This window comes from Tenrec ecaudatus, chromosome 1 (assembly GCF_050624435.1).
Source record: "Tenrec ecaudatus isolate mTenEca1 chromosome 1, mTenEca1.hap1, whole genome shotgun sequence".
NCBI lineage: Eukaryota > Metazoa > Chordata > Mammalia > Afrosoricida > Tenrecidae > Tenrec > Tenrec ecaudatus.
Window position 1 is genome coordinate 265,945,463 of NC_134530.1, and position 22,965 is coordinate 265,968,427.

The 22,965-nt window shown below is 40.3% G+C and overlaps 1 protein-coding gene and 1 pseudogene across 4 annotated transcripts in view; one reads left to right on the plus strand and one right to left on the minus strand.

Annotated features, from left to right (window-relative positions):
- Positions 1 to 226: 226 nt before the first annotated feature.
- On the minus strand, positions 227 to 723 carry LOC142437467 (tetraspanin-6 pseudogene; annotated as a pseudogene).
- A 2,214-nt stretch (positions 724 to 2,937) lies between these two features.
- B3GALNT2 (beta-1,3-N-acetylgalactosaminyltransferase 2) overlaps positions 2,938 to 22,965 on the plus strand; it is a 73,684-nt gene continuing 53,656 nt past the window's right edge. For 2 of the 4 annotated variants that reach the window (XM_075532205.1, XM_075532207.1), the window contains exons 1-2: positions 2,939 to 3,280; positions 22,487 to 22,634. In XM_075532205.1, coding sequence (XP_075388320.1) covers positions 3,169 to 3,280; positions 22,487 to 22,634 — 260 coding nt within the window. In that variant the 5' untranslated portion in view covers positions 2,939 to 3,168. Of the gene's footprint in view, positions 3,281 to 22,486; positions 22,635 to 22,965 lie in introns of all 4 variants that reach the window. The other 2 variants (XM_075532211.1, XM_075532203.1) reach the window with 2 other exon arrangements.

Below are 22,965 nucleotides of genomic sequence, written 5' to 3' on the forward strand. Positions count from 1 at the left end.
ACATTAGGTAGACTAAGAACTTATTGAAACAACAGTAGATTTAACCAGCCGACTGAAATAATATCTTGATTGAATCCGTTTATTGGTAAGTAGTCTCAGCAGCTGTCCCGTCTATTGGTAGGTAGGGTTGGGCGTCTTTCACTCAGGTTGTCTCATATTTCTTTCATAAAGGGCTGATGCCAACTGTTCTTAAAGTTGGATAGGAGTAAGCCCACAGATTTGTTGGCTATACTATCTCATATCGGTTATCCTTTTATGGCAGAGAACGGGAGTGGCTGAGAAAGATTCCCATCAGCTGAGAGTAACCTCTTTGGTTTACTTTACTTCCATCTTTCTTTGAAGTACATTCGGTTTTACAGCAGCTCTAGAGGTATCCTGTTCTTATCAATAATTAGTATCCTTGTTCTTAGCAATAATTAGTTTTGGTGACACCAAAACAATGCCATTTATTTTGGATCTTGTCTAGTACATCACTTCTACAATCTCCTATTGTGTTATATTGTCTCAGATCCTTCTTATAATTATTCTTACAGTTGTTCTTAATCTCATGTCTGAAAATAAATCCTATGATGGCAGCAACCAAAAAATGAGCCAGAAACATTGTGTATTTGTCCCAAATGCCAAAGAAAGAAGAATAACATCAGTGATCCAGAAGACTGAGAGGGTGTCCTTGAAACAAGTAATGGCTAGTTTAGTCTGCATTCTCCAAGATGGGGTCACCATGACTCCCCTAAGACCCCACACCAACTTTCCAGGCAGTCTGAATAGAGTGAGATGAGGCATGGAGACGCCTTTTATTTTTAAGTCCCTACGTTTTGGAGTAATTTGGTGTTTAGCAATAAAACAGTAAACCAAACCAGTTGCCATTGAGTCAATTCTGAGTGACCCCACATGTGTCAGAGTAGAACTGTGCTGTTAGGTTTTCAGTGGCTGATTTTTTGGGAAGTTGGCCACTTCCCAAAGGTGTGTCAGGGTAGATTTGAACTTCTAGTTAGCAGCTGAGTGGATTCATGGTTTGAGTCACTCACTGATTCTTATGCAGCAATAGATAATAAAACACAAGAAAACTTTCCAAGAAAAACTTATTTCTGATCTCCATATTATTTGTTACTAATGTATAAACAGGACACTCATGTTTGTAAATTTTATGCAATGATTCAACAAAACAGATTGACAAATTAAATACAATAGACAATATCTTTTTTAAAATAACTCATTTTATTGAAGGCTCCTATAACTCATCACAATCTATCCATCCATCCATTGTGTCAAGCACATTTGTACATATGTTGCCATCATCATTTTCAAAGCATTTTCTTTCTACTTGAGCCCTTGGTATCAGCTCATTTTCCCCCTCCCCATCTTCTCCCTCCCTCCCTCACGAACCCTTGGTAATTATAAATCATTTTTATTTTTTCATGTCCTGCGCTGTCCGATGTCTCCCTTTACCCCCCTTGTCTGTTGTCCATCTACCTGTGAGGGGGTTATAGGTAGGTCATTGTGATTGGTTCTCCCCTCTCTCCCCCACCTTCCGGTTACCCTCCTGGTATCACTACTCTCAATATTGGTCCTGAGGGATTTATCTGTCCTGGATTCCCTGTGCTTCCAGCTCTTATCTGTACCCATGTACATGCTCTGGTCTGGCCAGATTTGTAAGGTAGAATTTACGGCCATAATAGTGAGGGGCAGTGGAGGGGTGGTGGGAGAAGAAGCATTAAAGAACCAGAGGAAAGTTGTATATTTCATCGGTGTTACACTGCGCCCTGACTGGCTCATCTTCTCCCCATGACCCGTCTGTGAGGGCATGTCTAATTGCCTACAGATTGGCCTTGGGCTTCCACTCTGCACAATAGGCAATATTTCAAACCAAATAGAAAGCAATTTAATAGGCTGTTTTACTGGAACCAAATGGCCTCTCAATGAAATTATTGAGAATACCATTCCTAGACTGTTCAGGTACTTGAATAAATTACCTTTTTCCTTTAGGCCTATATGAAGTGGATTGTCTATGGTTTCCACCTTCCATTAAAAGCACTGTGATACTCATTTGCATCCTTTCGCACTTCTTCGTAGCTAGCACCTACCTCACATTACTATCTCTTCGCCCACCGCCTCACCCATGGAACTTTTGCTTTTGTCAGAACTCAGGCCAGGTAAGATCCTAGTTCTTAGGAGCACTGCAGAAGTTCTTCTCTCAAGTGCCCCCAGCCCACCTTCTCTCAATTCTTCATTATCCAGTCCTCGTCAGGTACTTACACTCTCAACCTGGAAGTCCCTGCACGGGTACTTTTTACCCATCTCTGTGGTACTCCACACGTTTGATCCCCTGGATCCAACCCTGTCTCACTGATTCCAAATTCTTAGAGGGAACCTGGGAAAGAGCCAGTTACAAACTGAACTCGAAGACTTGATGATTCACCGCTGAATGGAAGAGCACTGCCGGGCCTCTCTTGGGACCAAAGAGACATTAGCGAAACGCTGTCGTCTACCGAGTGGAAGCGAGCCAGTATTCTGCATACGCTCTGCGTGCTTGTTTAAAAAGTTACTCAGATCGATCGACTGAAATCTGAAGCAACCGGAAACCTTCCCTTCAGCTGTCTTTCCCTTCCCTAGATGGACTTGGGCAACCAGTACGTGCCTACCCCGCCCCCTGCCGGGGTGGGAGCAGAGAGAAACGCGCATGCTCGGTGCAGGACTCCTCGCTTCGCCTCAGCAGTCGACTGCCGAGTGACTAAGCGAGTGGCGTGGGGTTATGGGAAATGTAGTCTGCAGGCTTCCGGATCACTGGCGCGCCCCCTGCCTGTGCCCAAAGCAGGACTTCAGCTCCCGGCCGGCCGGCCGGCCAGCGCGAGAAGCAGCGTGAGAGAAGGGCGTGGGGCAGAGGCGGAGCGAGCGCGGTAGGCAGGGCTAGTGGGAAGGCCGAGAGGAGAGGGCGGGGCTTCGGCGGCCGAGCCCTCGCTCCCCGCAGTTTGGGAACCTGAGGCGTCCGGGTGGGGAGCCGCGACGAGCGTCGTCTCGCGGGGCGCCTGGCCTGGAGAGCGCCGAGTCGTTCGGGGCGTCGACCGTCGGGCACCTTCTTCCCCCTTCGAAGTCCCCTCCCTCTTCGCCGGAACGCGGGAGAGCCCGGTGCGCGGCGGGGGCGCGACGAGGAGCCGGCGGTGGCGGCCAATGCGAAACTGGCTTGTGCTGCTGTGCCCGTGTGTGCTCGGGGCCGCGCTGCACCTCTGGCTGCGGCTGCGCTCCCCGCAGCCGGTCGGCGCCCCGGGGGCGGGCCCCGCAGGTGAGGTCCAGGGCCAGGTGGAGGGAGGCCCGGGGTTGGGGTCCAGGTGGCCCGACCGCACGCCCACCGTCGCTCGTGGCTTCCTGCGATGGAACGTCGCCCTGAATTGCAGGAGGCGGAGGGCTAGGCACAGAGGTCCCTGGACGCACAAGGGATTCTTTCCATCCCGGGAAGCATTGAAAGCAGGCGAACTTGAAGGCGTTTGTCTTTGCGTCTCCCCACCGCTCTTCGGCGCTCCACTTTCCTCTTCACGCACAGGACCAGTGTCGTGACTGCAGGTCCTTCGCGTGTACCTGGCCTGGTGGCAGTGGTCCTGCGCCCTGCCACTCGCTCCGGAGGGAACCTCGTGTGTCCTTCAACCAGCGACTGCTCTTTGTCGGCTCACGTGCACGCCCTGCCTGTGACTAGCAAGGTTGTTTGTTTCCTCGTTCCAAGTTGTTGGTCTTATTTGGTCAGGATTTTGTGGTCTTGGTGCCATCGGTAATGTTTGTGTGTTTTAAAAGGTGCCCGGATTTTGCTTCGAAAGAATAACTTTGCCCCCCAAAATACTCTGTTTTGTATGTTGTGAATCAGTTGCACAAGTCCGGATATAAAATAGGACATGATTACGAGTGAAGTTATTCCTGAGGAGTTTGGTTTGCGTAGCCTGCGACTGAGCCTACACGAAAATAGCAAACTCTTTAGCGATCACATCCATTTCCTCTAGAGTTGCTCCTGTTTGCTTCATAGCCTAATAGAAAGATACATTGCCAGAGCCGGTACCCAGTGGATAAAATAAAATACATTTAGTGGACTTCACCACTCTGTACTTTTACTTTCTTTCATTTTCTTTACAGTGGGAAGTCTTTCCTTCCTACTTATCCAAATAATTGAATGTTTGCAATGCAACATATGGCTCTATACATAATTTAGTATTCTGCAATTCTCAAAACAATCTTGGGTTCTGTTTTGGCAACAATCTCTTCAAACCATTTCCCATTTGACCCGAATAGAGCTCACCACGAAGTTAAGTGATTTAATGAAGGTCGATGTTAACAGGTTAGGCATTTGTTTTGTTTGTAAACTGAACTAAGAAAAGAGTGCCATGTGTTGTATAATGCTTTGTAATAGTTAACATCTAAGTTTGTGTTTTATCGGGTTTATTTTTTATATATGATGAGTGAACTGTAATGGAAGAGTATCACTTATTTAATTTATGAGTTTAATAGTCCTTTGGGGTTCCAGGAGGAGCCCTGGTGGCATAGCCAGACAGCATTTCAAAACCACCAACCACTCCCCGGAGAAAGACAGGGCTTTCTCCTCTCGTGAAGAACTACAGTCTGGGAAACTCAAGGGTCAGTTCTACCCTGCCCAATAGGGCCGCTATTAAGTTGGCAACAACTCGATGGCATTGGGTTTTGAGTTTTAGGGTTCCATTAGATGAAATAAAAATCTTGCCTTCAGCGTTAAAGCTTTGTAAACCTGCTAGACAATTTCTTAACTTTGAGACAGCCTACCCTTAATGTATAGATGTACTTGTTTGCTGTCTCATTCGACAGACTAAATTAACAGAGAGGTATATATTGGAAAGGGGCATCACAATGGTGGAGAGTTAGTACCAGTTATATAAATTAACTTAGATATTTGATAGATACTGTGCATCTGGTCAGATAATAAACAGGATATTTTAATCTAAAACAAACCTGATACACTCCTCCAACTTTCCTTTTTTACTTTGGTACATTCTAAACTAAAAATAGTAGAAGCATCTTGAGTGTTGTTTTCTCCTAGTTTTCTTCCCCATTGTGCTATCACCATGTTTAAACTAAAATATTTGGACATTTTTATGATTTCCATTTTAAACCTATAGAGTGACATAAAAACCCTATTTGTATTTAGTTAAATATTTTTTGTGAACTAATATTTAAAGACTGTTTTCCCTTTTCTTCCATTTCTTTGACCATCTTTAGGCTCAGTAAGTCACAGCAGCTTTTTCTTAAACGAGATTTGCCTCCCCTGAATATTTTTTAAGGTTTTCTTTCTTACAGTTGATTCATTTTTACAATGAATTCAACAGATATTTAAGAGCCTTCTCTATGCTGACTCCTGTTTTATAAGTGGAATTGCAGCAGTAATCAAGATAAAATCCCTATCTTGGTGCAGTTACATTTCAGAAGGGAAGGTAGAACATAAAGTAAAGATAAGGAACAATGATAAGTATGGTGATGAAAATATGGCAGTGTAAAGAAAGACAATAGTGGATTGCTTCAAATGGTTCAGAGAACCATTGCATTCATTGAATAAGCCATGTTTATGCTGGCACTGGCAACTTTCCTAACTCAGCAGCTCACCTTAAGCAGCCAAAGTACCGTCAGAAAGAGCACTTTGTAAAGAAACAGATAAAAGTGTACCTCTTTAAAAAGAAAAAAGTGTACCTCTTAGGAAATCCCGCTTCCCTGGTGATGATTAGAAGGGTTAATAGAGGAAGCGACAACCATGGAGCTAGATTATATAGACAGAAGATATCTTGATTGTAACACTGACTTTGGATAATACTTGAGCAGGAATTTTCGAACCAGTTAATTTAGAAAATTATGTGGTGAAAGAAAACTTTTCTCTCCGGAGTACTTGGAATGAGAAAACTTAGAAAGGAGCATATCCAGTTAACAAATGCTGTGGAGTACAACATTGGGCAAGTAGAAGACCAGAGACTTGCTTCGTAATTCCTGCCTAGGGCTGGCTCTTAAAGAGAAATTATCTTTCATATTTTCTGTGCTTCAGTTTCTTTTGTTATAAATGATAGTTCCATAGGGTTGCTTTAAAGATTCAACCAGTAAAATATTAAAACGACCGATTCACAGTAAGTGCTCTTGCATTTCAGAAACCCGTACTGACGAGCCCTGCTGGCACCATCTGTAGTCAAGCGGCTTGATGGTTAACTAAACTGGCTGTGTGAGCCCATACCTGCTAGAGGGGTGAAAGATGCCATCTTTCATAAGGCATACGGCCTTGGAGACCCGAGAGGATGCTTCTGTTGTGTCCTGTAGGGTCTCTGTGATCAGGATTGATTTGATGGCAGTCAGTTGGGTTTGGGGTTTAGGAATAGGGTGGTTCAGTAGTTAGTGTAGTGTTTAGGGGGCTAAACATAGGAAGGGGGTAGGACACTGAAAGAGGGGACTTTGTACTCCTATTACACTTTCAAAACCCACAGTGGTGGTTCCACCCTGTACTGTAGGCTCGCCATGAATCGGCATCCACTCACTGGCAGTGAGGGAGTGAGTGAATACAACTGAATTACTTCTTTCCCCTTAGATGTTTGTACTTGGGGAGGGTACAGTGTGACAGTGTGTCAGATAACTAACATAAATAACTCTTGTCAGTAGAGCTGTTGGTTATTTGCATGTTTTCCTCATTACAAAGATTCCTGCCTATTTGTTGTTGATGTCCTCTGAGAGCTTGTGTACAGAATGGAAATTTTTATCTGATTAAAAAAAATCTTTAAGTTTTTTTTTAATCTTTAAGTTTTATTGAACAATAATTTTGGCACCAAACTTCCTCAGTTTTTAAATAAACTTTGGTTGTCCATTCTCAGTCCAGTGCCTAGCAGGTCGCCAGACTGTCATGATGTTGTTCTTTAGCGCCCTCTAGTCAGTTCCGATTCATAGGGACCCTCGCTATGCAAAACAGAACTCAATAGCAGTCACTGTCTGCCAGTCTATCTCGTCAAGGGTCTTTCCTCTTTTTGCTGCCCTTCTGCTTTTCCAAGCATGATGTCGTTTTCTAGCATGATTTCTCTTGACAATTTGACCAAAGTACAGGAGATGAAATCTGGCCATCCTCACTTCTAAGGAGTATTCTGGCTGTACTTCTTCCAAGACAGATTTGTCTGTCCTTTTGAGAGTCCATGGTGTGCTTTCAGGATTCTTCAGCAGCACTGTAATTTCAATGCATTGATAGTTCTTTGCTCTTCTGATTCTGTCAAACTTTTTCATGCATAGAAAGCGACTGAAAATACCATGGCTTTGGTCAGGTATACCCTATTCCTTAAAGGAGCATCCTGTCTCTTCAACACTTTAAAGCGGTCTGGTGCAGTAGATTTGCCCAGTGCAGTGTGTCATCGGATTTCTTGACTGCTGCTTCCATGAGCATTGATTGTGGATGGAAGCAAAATGAAATACTCGACAACTTCAATCTTTGCTCCGTTTATCATGATGTTACCTCTTGGTCCAGTTGTGAGGGGTTTTGTCTTCTTTACATTGAGTTAAATAATCCATAATCCGTACTAAAGGCTAATCATTGATCTTCAGTCAGCACATGCTTTAAGTCCTCCTCACTTTCAACAAACAAGGTTCTGTCATCTACATATCACAAGTTGCCATCTGGATGGTGCCTTCCTATTACAGTCCAGTGATTACTTGCTCAGCATACAGCTTGATTAAATACAGTGAGAGGATACAGTTCCTAGTACACACATTTCCTGATTTTAAAGTATGCAATTTACCCTTGTCTGTTTCAACAACTGCCTTTTGATGCATGTACAGGTTCTGCATTGGGGACTTATGCAGCTCTTACACAATACAGACATCCATGTGTCAAGCACATTTATACATTTTTGCCATCCTCGTTTTCAAAGCGTTTTCTTTCCACTTGAGCCCTTGATATCACCTCCTTATTTTCCCATCCCCCACCCTCCAGATTATTATTTTCATATTTTACATCGTCCTCTGTCTCCCTTCACCCACTTTTCTGTGTTTGTCTCCCTGGGAAGGGGTTATATGTCAATCCTTGCGATCGATTCTCCCTTTCTCCCCCCATCTTCCCCTCATCGTCCTGGTAACTCTCTTATTTATTGGTCCTGAGTGGTTTATCTGTCCTGGTGGAATTCCTATTCTCTATCATTTGTTGTGATCTACATAGTTGAATGTCATTGCATAGTCAATAAAACATAACTAAACATCTTTCTGTGATCTCTCTGACATCAGCAATCATATCATAACCAACACACATTTTGGTGCTTCCAGTGTTAGACTAGTTTCTGGGTATATCTGACCTGCTGGTTCCAAAAGATGGCACCAGTTTTCCCCTATCAGCTCTCGTTTCTGAGATACAGGATCTAGGCCATACCGCTCTTCACTATGCTACCCCATAACATCCGGATATTTTCATGTAGTATTAGCCAGCCTGAAATAGAGGAAGTGCATAGCGGCTTGATTTAAAGTAGTTTGTGGTGTACTAAATAGTTATGTCAAGTTATATTTCACTTACTTTAATCAAAAGATGTAAACAGTGCAAATTACATGAACTTGGAATTTCCCCCAAGTATCACTTCACTTGTATTAGGAATTGAATAGCTGGCAGTTCCAATTTGTTATCTTGAAAAATGGGATAGAACTAAGCAATTATACAAAGAATAAGGAGCCTTGATGGCTTAGTGGGTTATGTGCTTGACTGCTAACCACAAGGCCAGTATTTGAGCCCACCAGCTGCTCTGCAGTAGAAACATAGACTTTCTGCTCCCATAGAGACTTATAGCATCAGAAACCCTCCGAAGTACCATTCTGCCTTATAGAGCAATAGGAGTTATGATCACTGACTGATACAGTAAATAGAGATTCAAATGTTCTGAAACCCCAAATAGGGCTGTCAGTTCAAGTTCCTTTACTAATATTAAGTTGTTTCAGCCTTGTTGTAAGATGGCACAACTTTTCAACCTTTTCTTTTTTTCAACACAGAAACTCTTAAAACAAAAGTTAGAATTTTTCTTGTAAAAAAGCTTGAAGTCCACCTCACCTATGAAACATTTAATATGAATTATTTATTGACTTCTACATATGAAATATGTTTTTAAATATTTGCTGTATCATTTGAACAAGAAAAATTTAGATCTTCAAAATATTTATGAAATTTACTATGAATTCTTACATTTTTGACACACTAAATTATCCTCACACATTCCATTTATGTGCTTTTAAGTTTTCCCTTTTATTTTCCACTCTTCTCAATGTGTATTCTGGCTGTGCAGTATCTAGCTTGTCTTTATCGATTGCACAGCCTCCTTTACACAAAAGAAAACCCTGCTGCCATCTAATCCACTACCTCACAGTGACAGTGTAGGACAGAGAAGCACTGCCCTTTGGGTTTCCCAACCTTCAGAATGACTGCTGAGTCCTAACCACTGACCTTATTATTAGCAGCTCAGTGGGGAACCAGCTAACTACCATGGCTCCACAACCAGCTGCCTTTGGAAGTCCCTTAATATTTCATTTAAAATATATATTTCTTACTTTTTTGTCTTCTGTAGTTTTGTGGGTCTGAATTCTCATATTAAAAGTAGCAGATTAAATTAATAAATTAGTATGACTTCAAATACAGTGGAACACCATATCTAAGAAACTACAGCAGGTGTGGTCTATCCAATGCAATTTTCTGGATCTGTGCCCAGAACAACCCCAGGGACAAGCCTAAACACTAAGATCCCAGAAAAAGTTGTTCTTGGCTTGGATGTGTATCCCTTGCTTCTTGTCATGCTATGGATGCAGCTTGAGTTTCTGGCAGCTCCAGGCTGCTATTTTGAAATAACTGGTGACGTAGCTTCACAGCAATTTGCAAGCTGCCACAGACTGACAGACACGTGGTGGCAAACTGTCATGAACATCATATTTTAGAAAAAAGAAGCCATTATTACCCCTTTGTGGTTATTAGTGATCGCTGACACGATAAAGACTTTTACTGTGCAATTTGGTCAGGGTACATACTAAGTGGTAATTTAAATGAGTGAACCAAGAGAATAAAACTGGGCATGTTTGAATAAAGTTTTCACTTAAAAATTATCTGTTTACATGCCATACTGACCTCCACAAGAGGCATCAACGTACACTTCTCTCAGAGTGGATTTTCTCTGACATCGCTATCAGCATTTCTATAAATACCCATCAACATTGGATGTTACCATATAAGAAGATATTTGTTGGTCTGAGAGGATAAAATTAGTATTCAGTGTTCTAATTTGTACTTAATTTTTAAAGATGTTGAACGTTTCTGTATGTGGTTTATTGGCCATGGTGTCTCTCTTTGTTAATTAACTTTACAGCCTGTCTCTCATATGTTCTTGTCTGTGGGTTTTCTGTTTCCAGACACCGGAACAAGCTGTGCCTGTAGCGTACAGCAGAGGATGATGGGGGTGTAGTGCCAGTTGCTGGTGGGGGTAGCTAGGACCTGACTTACTAATTGTATATTATGTAGCATAGGACCTAGAGTCAGTTGGCTGATTTACATGGATGGAATGGAGACAACAAAAGAAACCTATTTTTCTGGAGTCTTACCACTAATAATTTAAGCATCAGAAGTAATACAAACCTCCTTAAACTGTGATTTACTCCCCTATCTGCGCTCATAGTCGCTACACCCCTAACCTTAGACAAAACCTCTGTCCTAAACTCTAACCTTTTATAGTTAACTTACTAATTTTCATTTCCCATCACCCATTGCTGTCAAGCCAATTCTAACACATAACACAGGGCTTCTTAAACTTTTTCCACGTAGGACCCCATATTGCCTGAGAAATTTGTGTACCACCTCAGGTATATATAATAAGTATAAAAATAAGACACGGCTTTTGTTAAAGTTAATGGTTTTGATAGTTTGAGGCACAACATCTAACTCTGGTGATATATTTTTGGTCACGAGCACATGTGTATTCTGAACCAAGGTGACAATAAAGTCACACGCTGTAACTTGGGCGAGCACTGCCAGAAACACCTTTGGATTCATTAAATGTTTAACTTTAAATTGTTTTTTGGTTAGTATACATTCAGAAACCTTTGACTGTTGCCAGATTTTTACCACATTTAATCACATGACCGCATGTAGGGTCATGAACCACAGTGTACGAAGTTCTACGAAAGAGCAGCGCCTGCCGTGGCCTCTACTGCAAGGAAAAGAAATGCCTCTGAAGCAGTTGGACAGGAGCAGCGTAGGCACAGATTAGAAGCAAGGGAGATGGGCAGTAACGGGGAGGTGGGATACGGTCAAAAAGTCGTTTCCAACCCTAATCCATGAGATTTTTCACATGTGCAAGGCTATCTTTGTGATGTATTCATAGAAAAATCTATTTTGGCAGTAAAGGGAAAAAGTCTGAATGAAATCAGTTAGGATACTCGTGGTAATGGTCCAGGTGAACAATAAGAGTCTAAACTGAAACTGTAGCTAGAATATTAATTCTCATTATATTATTAGGAAATTTTTAATGTTTATTTTTAGGCATCAAAAAAAGGTTGAAGTATGCCCCATGCAATCTGTTTTTAAAATATTTATTTTCATTATCAAAAATATGTTAATATTTGGCATTTAAAGATATATTCTAGTTATTTTGAAAATCCACTTGTGTGTGACAAGCTTATATTCTGATGATGTCAGATAAAGTGAGCATTTAGGTGATTTTTGCTTTTACTATTTTGAGAAGAAACTTTCAAACATGAAAGAGATCATATAAAGACATTTTTTTCAATTTATTTGTTCTAGAAACATATACAAAGAATTTAAATAACTTTTTACTGAGGTAATGTTGATGATTGTGTCATTGACTCTCTTGTCTCTAGAATGTACTTACTGGTAATATTTCTCCAAGAAAAAGTAGGATGTGCGCACATCACTATCAGTTTTATATTAATTGAATTATTCTCCAACTTTTGACTTTTTGAGAATTAGTTTTCTAGCATTATATACAATTGTTCCTCGGACATGAATTTCTTAATGTGCAAACCAACATTTTCAGTGATCTGCATATCACTAATTCACCATTCAATTGATATTATGGATAAAAGATAAGTTAGATGAACCACATAAGCTATATATGTACAGAATATAACAATTATGTGAAAAATGGAGTTAGATCGAATAGGATTAAAGGTTAACCCAGACAATGACTGGCTATTTGACTTAAGGCAAGTTACTGAGTTTTCTATGCCTGTTTCCTCATTTGTTCAATAATCAACCTCATGTTGTTATTTACTCCTGAATCAGTTGGGAATCATAGGAACCCAGCTACAAAACAACTAAATGGTGCTGGGTCCCAACCCATCCTCATGATTACTGGCATGTGTGAATCTATTACTGATTTCCAAGTGGGAGGACCCACCCTCTGCACTCTATCAGACAATATGCTGATGTGACTCATGGAATTTCCCTAGCTAATATTTGGAAGTAGATCACCAGGTCTGTCTTTATAATCTGTCTTAGTCTGGAAGCTATGTGGAAACCTAACCACCATGGGTGACCCAGCTGGTATCTGAAACACCAATGGTAAAGCTTCCTTCATATCAGCAAGTAAACTACATCAATACCACAACATATAAGTGATAGATCTACTTCATGTTGTTTGCCACTGGTCTGATTTTATCTCATAGTGTTAAATCATACTTTACATAAAGCATTAAATAGTATTAGTATTCTGTTTTTAATACTTAACACAGTAAATGTTACCTATTAATTAGGACTTAATGAAATATTAGATTTACATTAAAGATAAATTTTGTTTTTATATAACTATTCATTGTGGTAAAAGATCTGTGACAGGGTGAAATTAATAAGCATCTCTTTTGTTTATAATTAAAGTTCCATTTTAGAAACATCTATTGTGGAAAGTAAGGTATCTACACAAAAGTTCTGTATTTCTCTAATTGTTGTGATGTAATAACTTTAAAATTATCTCTTAGAAAATCTGTCTCTAGTTTTTTATTAGCCCTTTTAAAAATGCCAACATTTTGTTCTTTTTTTAAAGACTAAATACTTAGATTCTATGACATAAAAAAACTTTATATTAAATACAATAAAGATCTCAGACCTTCAATAATTTGTTTTTTGAAACATTTGGATCAGTTCCCACCCTTGGAGAAAGAGATTAAATGAATCCTTCGATTGGGGCTATTTATAAGTTTCTTAATCTTGAGCTTTAAACTGCTGTTGAAACCAAGGACACAATATTGTTCCCCTTCTGTCTTGTTTCTAAGGAAAAAATTTTAAAATTAAAAATCTATTCCTGCCCATTAGACCTTATAATATTTTTAAGTGAGCCATTCATATGATTTGATTTTTTTCACTAGAATTGTTTCCTCATGTTACTCTTTGGAATAAAGAGGGAGGTTAGGTAAGCTTGCTGACTCTTGGATTTATTTGCATAAATAAGCTTTCTAGCATGGATGTCCTATGACTTCAGCCCTCAACCATAATAATGTAAGACTTCACCTAACAAGGCACTTTTCTGGTTAGTTATCATTTATTGAATGCCTACTGTGTGCCCAGAGTCCAAAAGGCCTTTTATACACTTCATCTCATTTAATTTTTATAGCTCTATGAGAAGTATTACAACCCCATTTTGTAGTTTAACTGAGGCTTAAGAATTTAAATAAGTTATAGTTAATGTGTGACTGAGTTAAGATTCCAACGGGAGTCTCTTACATGTTACCATTCTATCGTTAATGTCACATTACATTTCTGAATGACAGAAACTTTTTCTGAATATTTTTATTGACATATCTTACTCATTCCAATATATCCCTTACTTTCTCATGCAGTTCTGTCGTTCAATCCCATCGGGTGGGGCTATATAATCATCAGTGCTAGCAACTACCTCCCCCCAAGCCCCCCATCACCACCACCCACACACATCCCAGACCCTCGGAACCCTTATTCCTGTCACTGTTTCTGAGGGGTCATCTATCTTGACTACCATGTACCAAGTGATCTTAAATGAGCAAATGAACCATGTGCAAGTCTAACATGACCAATGAGGTATATCACATATGGACCATAATAGGAAGGGGAGGAAATCTTCAAAGAACTAGAGGATAGTTATAGAGTTCATCAGTGCCTCACTTCACCCTGGATTTATATTCTGTTCCATGAGGCCCTTCTAAGAGGGACTGTCCAATTTCTTGCTGGTAGACTTTGGGTCTCTACTACATCCACTCCCCTTCAGATCAATTTGAATGTGTGTTTTTTGTACTTTTGATACCTCTTCTGATTAACACCTCATGATCACATAGCCTAGTGTGCTTCTTCATGTGGGCTTTATTGCTTCCCTGCTAGATGGTTGCGTGTTTAACTCCAAGGCTTTAAGACCCCAAACACTGTAGCTTTTGATAGCCAGTCACCATGATCAGCTTTCTTCACCACATTTGCTTATGCATCCATTTTGTCTTCAGCGATTGTGTCAGGGAGGTGGGTATTATACAGTGCCACATTATTAGACCAAACCAGTCTTGGTAGAGTTAAGATTTCGGTAGAGGCCCAAAGTCATCTGCTTCCTTGTATTTACAAATATTTACATATATAAACAAATATATATATATATATATATATATATATATATATATATATATATATATATATGGTTTTGTTTTTTCCTCCAACCCCACTATTATGCTTGCCTGTCATTCACCTCTCAGTAATTCCTCTCAGATATAGTTCAATTGATCAAACACACTCAGAAAAGCTATACCCTCCTTGCGGTTCATTTTAGAACTCAAACTATTTTCCTGTACCTGCCATTTTGGCTCCTCCTTCCCCACCAGGAACTGTTGATCAAGTCACTGCCTCCGTAAGACTGCCCATCCTGTATTTCTTGTATAGATCAACACCCAAAAAATAAAAGGTTAAACAAAAACAACATACAGATCCCACCAGACTAACAGGAATCATGACAGAGAGCTGCATTCATGTCCAAAAGGCGAGTTTCCAGTAGGTCTATGTTGCTCTTCCCACAGCCTGGGATGGAGCAGTCTTGTGCCCCACCCCTCATTTTTGTTTTAGGCTTTCAGCGTGGCTCCTTTGTGAGTAACCCCAACCAATCCAATTCAGATGGGGTGCCAAATGCTGCCCCCCCAGTCACAAGTCTTTACTCAGGGTTCCTTGGGGACTTCTTGGCTTTGCTGCCATCACTGTTCTGTTGCACTTGCCCCCACATGGGTTGGACCCACCTGTCGCTTTGCCCAAACTCTATCTTGAGCGCTGTCCTTTGTAACACTGTCATCTAGGAAGAGGCCATCATGTCTTGAGCTGAGGAACTAGTTGCTTTGCTCAGGAACATTGCCCCTGTGGATTGGCATGCCGGAATCCGGTCTACTCTCGCTCTCCCTTTCCTGTGGAGATATAAACAATACCCTCCCCTTGAGTTGGTTAGTGCCACACCAGCTCATTGCCTTTGTGTTTCTTTCCCGACCCCTCTGTGGGCCTGAAGGCATAAAGGTGGGGGGAAAGATGCCCTTGTTCACATGTGCTATCTGCATCTGTAGTTGGTGAGTATGAATCTTTGGGTTTGGTCTGACTCCTGCCCGAATATCTGGTCCTCAGCCCGGAAATTTTTTATCATTTTATTGGGGGTTCGAACAACTCTTACCACAATCCATGCATAAATCCATTGTGTCAAACACATTTGTACATTTGTTGCCATCATCATTTTCAAAACATTTTCTACTTGAGCCCTTGGTATCAGTTCCTCAGTTTTTCTCCTCCCTCACCCATCTTCCCCCCAGAACACTTGATAGTTTATAAATTATTATTTTTTCATGTCTCACACCAACCAGTGTCTCTCTTCACCCACTTTTCTATTCATCCCCCAGGGAGGGGGTTATATGTCGATCATTGTGATTGGTACCTTTTCCTTATCCTCCTGGTATCTCTACTCTCATTTTTGGTCCTGAGGAGTTTATCTGTCTGGATTTCCTGTATTTCCAGCTCTCATCTGTACCAGTGTACATCCTCTGGTCTAGCGGAATTTGTAAGGTAGAATAGGGATCATGATAGTGGAAAGGAGGAAGCCTTAAAGAACAAGAGGAAAGTTGTATGTTTCATCAGTGTTATACTACACCCTGACTGGCTCATCTCGCCATGACTCTTCGGTAAGTGGATGTCCAGTTGGTTGCCTACAGATGGGCTTTGGGTCTCCACTCTGCACTCCCCCTCACTCACAATATTTGATTTTTTGTTCTTTGATGCCTGATACCTGATCCCTTTGACACCTCATGATCACACAGGTTGGTGTGCTTCTTCCATGTGGGCTTTGTTGCTTCTCATCTGGCTGCTTGTTTATCTTCAAGCCTTTAAGACTACAGATGCTATATCTTTTGATAGCTAGGCACCATCAGCTTTCTCCACCACATTTGCTTATGCACCCGCTTTGTCTTCAGTGATTGTGTGGGGAAGATGAGCATCATGGAATGTCAGCTTGTTAGAACAAAGTGTTCTTGCATTGACAGAGTACTTTAATAGAGGCCTAATGTCCATCTGCTACCTTAATAGTAAATCTATAAATATATGTACATAATCTATTTCCCCATATGTTTTTACATATGTACATGCCTGTGTTTAGACCTCTATAAATGCCCTTTGCCTCCTAGTTCTTTCTCTATTTCCTTTTACTTTCCTCTTGTCTCACTATCATGTTCAGCCTTCATTTGGGTTATAGTAATTCCTCTTAGTTATATTGCCCTTGATCAAGCCCTACCAGGCCTCCTACACCATCCTCGCCATCGATTTTAGATTACTTGTTCTTCCCTTGTCCCTGAGTTTGTTAACACCCACTTCCTTTCCCTTGCCTCCCCCTCTCCCATGTCCCCCCAGAACCATCAGTCCTGTTGTTTTCTCCTCCAGATTATTTATCTCACCTATCTTATCTAGATAGACCTGGAGAAATAATAATATGCACAAAAAACAAGATAGAGCAAAACAAAGCAACAAAAGAAAACAACGACAAAAAGCCTATAAATAGTTCAAGGTCTGTTTGTTGACCTTTAGGAGTATTTTCCAGTTGATTCTGATGAGTATCACACCCTGGCCCCTACATCTATTTTTGGTATTCCCTGGGGACTTTGGTGCTCTGCTCCCCTTGCTGTTCTGTTGCACACCCTTAGTGGTTCAAATCACTGTGGTGGGGTCAGATCAGGCACAATTCCCGCCCTGTGTCTCCAGCGTTGTCTCCTGTAACGCTATGGGTCAGTGAGGGATGTCATGTCTCTTAGTGGGACCAGCCCTATGGTCCTCTCTGTGCATTGGCTTCTCTCTGCAGGAATAGTTGTCCTCAGGGCTAGGTGGGCCAGGATGTGCTCCTCTCTCTCTTCCTCCCCCTTCATTTGTTCCCGTGTGCCCTGATCAGACATGTCCCTCTCCCTGAGCTGTAGCTTCAGTGCTGTCCTCTGAAGTCTTCTGCGGGAAGGCCGTGCTGCCCACTTAGTTAGGATTGGGGCCAGCCCCTCAGACCTCTCTATTGGTCCTAGCTTCATGCCATATACCAGAGTTTTTTAATTCATTTGCCTATTGTTGGGAATTTAGGCTGTTTCCAAATATTTACAATGGTGAACTGCGCAGCAGTGAACAATGGGGAGCAGATGACTGGTCGTGGTGTGTTTCTTAATTCTTCTAAATATATGCCCAGTAGTGGGATTGCTATAGATATCTACAAGACTACCAACAATGAATGAAAGTTCCTATCTCATCGCGCCCGTTCTAACATTTTTTCCTTTCTGGTTGTTTTAATTGGACTAGCTCGATGCATGTCAGGTGGTATTTCATAGTTTTTATTTGCATTTCCCGGATAGCTAACGATTGGGAACATTTTCTCATGTTTATTGGCCACTCGGGTTTCCCCTTTGTGATCTTCTGTTTAAGTCTTCTGTCCACCTCTTTAGTGGACAACTTGTTTTTTTTCATATTATAACTTTACAAGATTTGGTAGATTTTAGTAGGAAGCCCTTTCTCTGATATGTCATTACTAAATATCTTTTCCCAGTCTGTGGACTCTCTTCTTACTCTCTTGATGAAGGCTTTCAATTTGCAGAAGTGTTTTATCTTTAGAATGTCATCATTTGTAATCTTCCTCTGGGTGTGTATCCTTCCTAATTTCTGATATCCCATGTATTTCCTGCAAAAAAAGGTTCTTAGCTTTGTCCCAAATTTTTAATTGATGATCGTAATAATTTTGAGTTTTGCCTCAAGGTCTGTGTTCTACCTTGAATTTGTTGTTGTGCATGGAATAAGGCAAGGATCTTTTTTCATTCTTCCATTTTTCCCAGCACCATTTGTTGAAAGGGGCATCTGCTTCCCAGTTGATATTTCTTGCGCTTTTGTCAAAGATCAGGTGTCTATGTGCTGCTTTTATTATTTCTGGGTTTTCTGTTCTTATCCTTTGGTCCAAGTACCTATCGTTGTACCAGTCCCAAGCTGTTCTGACAGGTGTGGCTGTAATAATAAGTTTTGAAGTCAGGTAATGCAAGCCTACCCACTTTGTTTTTGAGGATTTCTTTGACAATCCTGGGCTTCTTCCCTTTCTGGATGAAGTTGGTAGTCATTTATTTCATTTCTTTGAAATATGATGTTGGAATTTGTATCAGGAGTGCATTGGGCAATATAGATACCTTGGGCAGTATAGATATCTTTACTACATTGAGTCTTCCGATCCACGAGCATGAGATATTCTTCCACTTGTGAAAATCCCTTTTGGTTTCCTGTAATAATGTTCTGTAATTTTGCCAGTACAGATCCTTTGTTTTTTTGGTTACGTATATCCCTAGATACTTCAATTTATGCTTGGCTGTTGTGAAGGGTACTACCTTCTTGATGTCTTTTTCTGTAATCCCATCAGTGGTATACAGCAATCCAGTTGACTTCTGATTGTTGCTTTTTTATCATGCCACCCTACCACATTCCTCTGTTGTTTCCAGCCATCCTATTGTGGAGTCTTTGGGGTTCTCAATATATAAAATCAAGTTGTCTGCAAATAATAATTTGGTAAACAATTAGCCATCTAGCTCAGAAGCAACAGAGCCCACATGGAAGAAGCACACCAGCCTGTGTGATCACGAGATGTTGATAGGATCAGATATCAGGCATCAAAGAATAAAAAAATCATATTGTGAATGAGGGATAGTGCAAATTGGGGACCCAAGGCCCATGTGTAGGCAACTGGACATCTCAGGATGCAGTGTAGAAACAATGAAGCATACAACTTCCTGTAGTTCTTAAATGCTTCCCCCCTTGTCCCCCCCAACTATCATGATCCCAATGCTACCTTACAAATCCGGCTTGACCAGAGGATGTACACTGGTACACATAAGAATTGGAAACACGGAATCCGGGACAGATGATCCCTTCAAGACCAGTGGTCAGAATGGCAATACTGGGAGGGCGGACGGAAGCTGGGGTAGAAAGGGGGAACTGATTAAAAGGATCTACATATAACTCCCTGGGAGACAGACAACATAAAGTGGGTGAAGGGAGACGTAGGACAGCATAAGATATGACAAAATAGTAATAATTGATAAATTATCAAGCGTTCATGAGGGAGGGGTGAGCAGGTAGGGAGGGGGACAAAAAAGGAGCTGATACCAAGGGCTTAAATAGAAAGCAAATGTACAAATGTGCTTGACATACAATGTATGTATGTATGTATGTATTGTGATAAGAGTTGTACAAATCCCCAATAAAATGATTAAAAAACAAACAACAATTTTACTTCTTTCTCCAAATGTATACCTTTAATGTCCTTCCATTGTATTATATTATTAGAAACTCCCAAGACAATGTTGACTAGAAGTGGGGACAAGGGGCATCCTTGTGGCGTCCTCTTATTCAGTGGGAATGTTTTTTTGTTTTTTTCTCCATTAATTGTAATGCTGGCTGTTGATTTTTTGTATATAGCTTTTATTATGTTAAGGTAATTTCCTTCTAATCCTATGTTCTTGAGTGTCTTAATCAGGAATAGGTATTGAATGTTGTCAAATGCTTTTTCTGTATCTAGTGATATTATCATGTGGTTCTTGTGCTTTTTTTGTTAATTTGATGAATAATGTTGATGGTTTTTCAAATGTTGAGTCATCCCTGCATTCCTGGTATGAATCCCACTTGGTCATGATGGATTATTTTTTTTAATATACTTTTGTATTCTATTGGCCAAAATTTTGTTGAGAATTTTGCATCTATGTTCATTAGAGATATCAGCCTGTAATTCTCTATTCTGGTGGGATCCTTGCCCAGCTTTTGTATCAGTGTTATGCTAGCTTCATAGAATGTGTCTGGGATTTAACCATCCTTTTCTTTCTCTGGGAGAGTTTGTGTAGGGTTGGTGTCAGCTCTTCCCTGAATGCTTGGAAGAATTCTCCGGAGAAGCCTTCTAGGCTGGGACTTTTTTTAGTTGTGAGTTCCTTAATATCCTTACCCTTTTCTTCTTTATCTGTGGGTCTATTGACATCTATATGAGTTAAGTTGGGAGCGTTTGTTTTTCCAGGTATTTTTCTATATCCTCCAAGTTGTTGAATTACAGTCTTTCGTAACACAGTGTAATCAATCTTTTAATTTCATCGGGGTCTGTTTTAATTTCCCCTGTTTCGTCCCTCATCCTGGATATTGATGTCTGCTCCCTCCTGTCTTTTGTTAGGTTTGCTAGAGGTTTGTCAATTGTTTATGCTTTCAAAACAACCAACTTTTTACTGATTTGATTTTTTCCCCATTGTTTCTTGTTTTCCCTTTTGTTTACCTCCACCCTAATTTTTATAATTTCTTTTCTTTTGCCATTAGATGGATTATTCAGTTGATTCTGTTCCAGTAGCTGAAGGTTTTGTGATAGGGTATTGCCCATAAGTCTCTCACCCTTCTTCATATGTGCATTTATTGCTATCAAGTATCCTCTGATGACTGCCTTTTGATATGATGTATTCTCATTCTCATTAGTTTCTAGAAACTTTCTAATTTTGAGCCACAACTCAATCCCTTTTTCAGAAGTACGTTGTTTAGCTTCCATATATTTGCCCATGTTTTCTTTTTTTCCCCTGTTTATTTACAGCTTTATGACGTGGTGGTCAGAGAAGGAAGTCTGTGTGACAGCTATATGTTTGAATTACTTAAGTTTGACTTGTGCCCTAGCATGGGTCTATTTTTGACTCAGTGCCTTGTGTATTGAAGTATCCTACTATGATTGTTGGTCCTGTGATTTCATTTTTCATCTCTTGAGTTGGTTAACAAATTTCACAGGTCTCTTGTTGGGCGTGTATGTTTATTATGCTCATGGGCTACTACTCCCTTAAGCATTACATAGTGCTCATACTTATCTTTTGTTATGTCTTGTACCTTGTGATAGATTTTGTCAGAAATTAGAATTGCACCTCCTGCTTTCTTTAGATTGCCATTTGCTTGATATACTTTTCACCATCCTTTAACCCTCAACTTGTGTTTGTCTATGAGCTTGCAGACAGCAAATTTATGGGTTTTGTTTCCCAGTCCACCCTGCTAGTCTTTGTCTTTTAATGGCTGAGTTCAGACCATTGGCATTCAGAGTAATTACATCCATCTGTGGGGTTTTTGCAGCCATCTTGTACCTTTTCTGTTAGGTATTTTCCTCCTTTCCCCCTGAGCTATGTGTTGTGTACATGTGGAGGGTTCATACTTGCCTTCTTTTCCCTATTGGGTCAAAGAAGACTTGAGCATTGCTTTCAGTGCCATGACCTCTGGATAGTGTTGTGCCATGCAGTAGTCTCGTGGTTGTGTTCTGTGGACAGGGGTCATCTGTCCAAAGTGAGTTGGAAAGTGATCTTTGGAGTGCTAGTTCTTTTTTTACATAATCTCTAAAGTGTTCCTTATCCTCCATTGGTTCCCTCCCCTGCAAATCTAGCAACTACTCACAGGGAACTACAGATGGCTGTCCCTGTATCAGTGCCATCTTCCTGGAAGTCTCTTCTAAGACAGATCTGTGTGTTTTTTTGGCAGTCCATGGTACTTTCACTATTCTTCACCAACACCATAATTTAAGCACATTGAGTCTTCTTCAGTCTTGCTTATTTACTGTCCAACTTTGATATGCATATGAGGCAATTGAAAATATCATGACTTTTTGTTAGGCACACCTAAGTCTAGAAAGTAACACCCTTGCATTTCAATATTCTAAAGAGGTCATATGCAGTAGACTTAGCCAATGCAAGTCATCTTCCCTACTTTTAAACCACATACTTGTACCCTTTCTAAACTGAATCTTAACCACAGACATCTTTTTGTTGTAGAAGAATTTACCTTTTGATGTATAAATACATACATATTCATGCTTGGGGGAAAAACACACCAAAATATTAACATTTGTTATATTGTGAAGGTAGGTTTATGGGCGATTTATTTATTTATTTTCTTCTTAAAGGGGGCATATTATTTTGAAATAAATAGCTTATGTTGCTTTATTATTCTTGTTACTAGATCAATTGGCCTTCAATCCTCACTGGAAATACAATCACTATGATATGGTAGTTGGTGTGTTGTCAGCTCGAAATAATCATGGACTTCGAAAAGTGATACGAAGCACTTGGTTGAAGCATTTAATACAGCATCCAACATTAAGTCAACGGTATGTTTTTTGAGTTGGTACCTACCTTGCATGATTTTCTGAGATAAGAATTCTGAAAAACTTAATTTAGATATATTAATTCAGATGTACAACCTGTTTCCCAGAAGAAATAGTTATTTCATTTAACATTTCTTCCTTATAATAGAATTCAAAAGTAAATTTAACTGAGGTTTTAAACCAAAATATAGTTGGAGAGTATTTATTAACTGATTAGCATATCTAGTATTTATAAATAACTTATTTTATTGTTTTATCTTCATTTTGATTAAGAATAGCAATTCTAAAATATTTTATATAGTTCTTCACTGTAATTTGTGTCTCAACATACCTT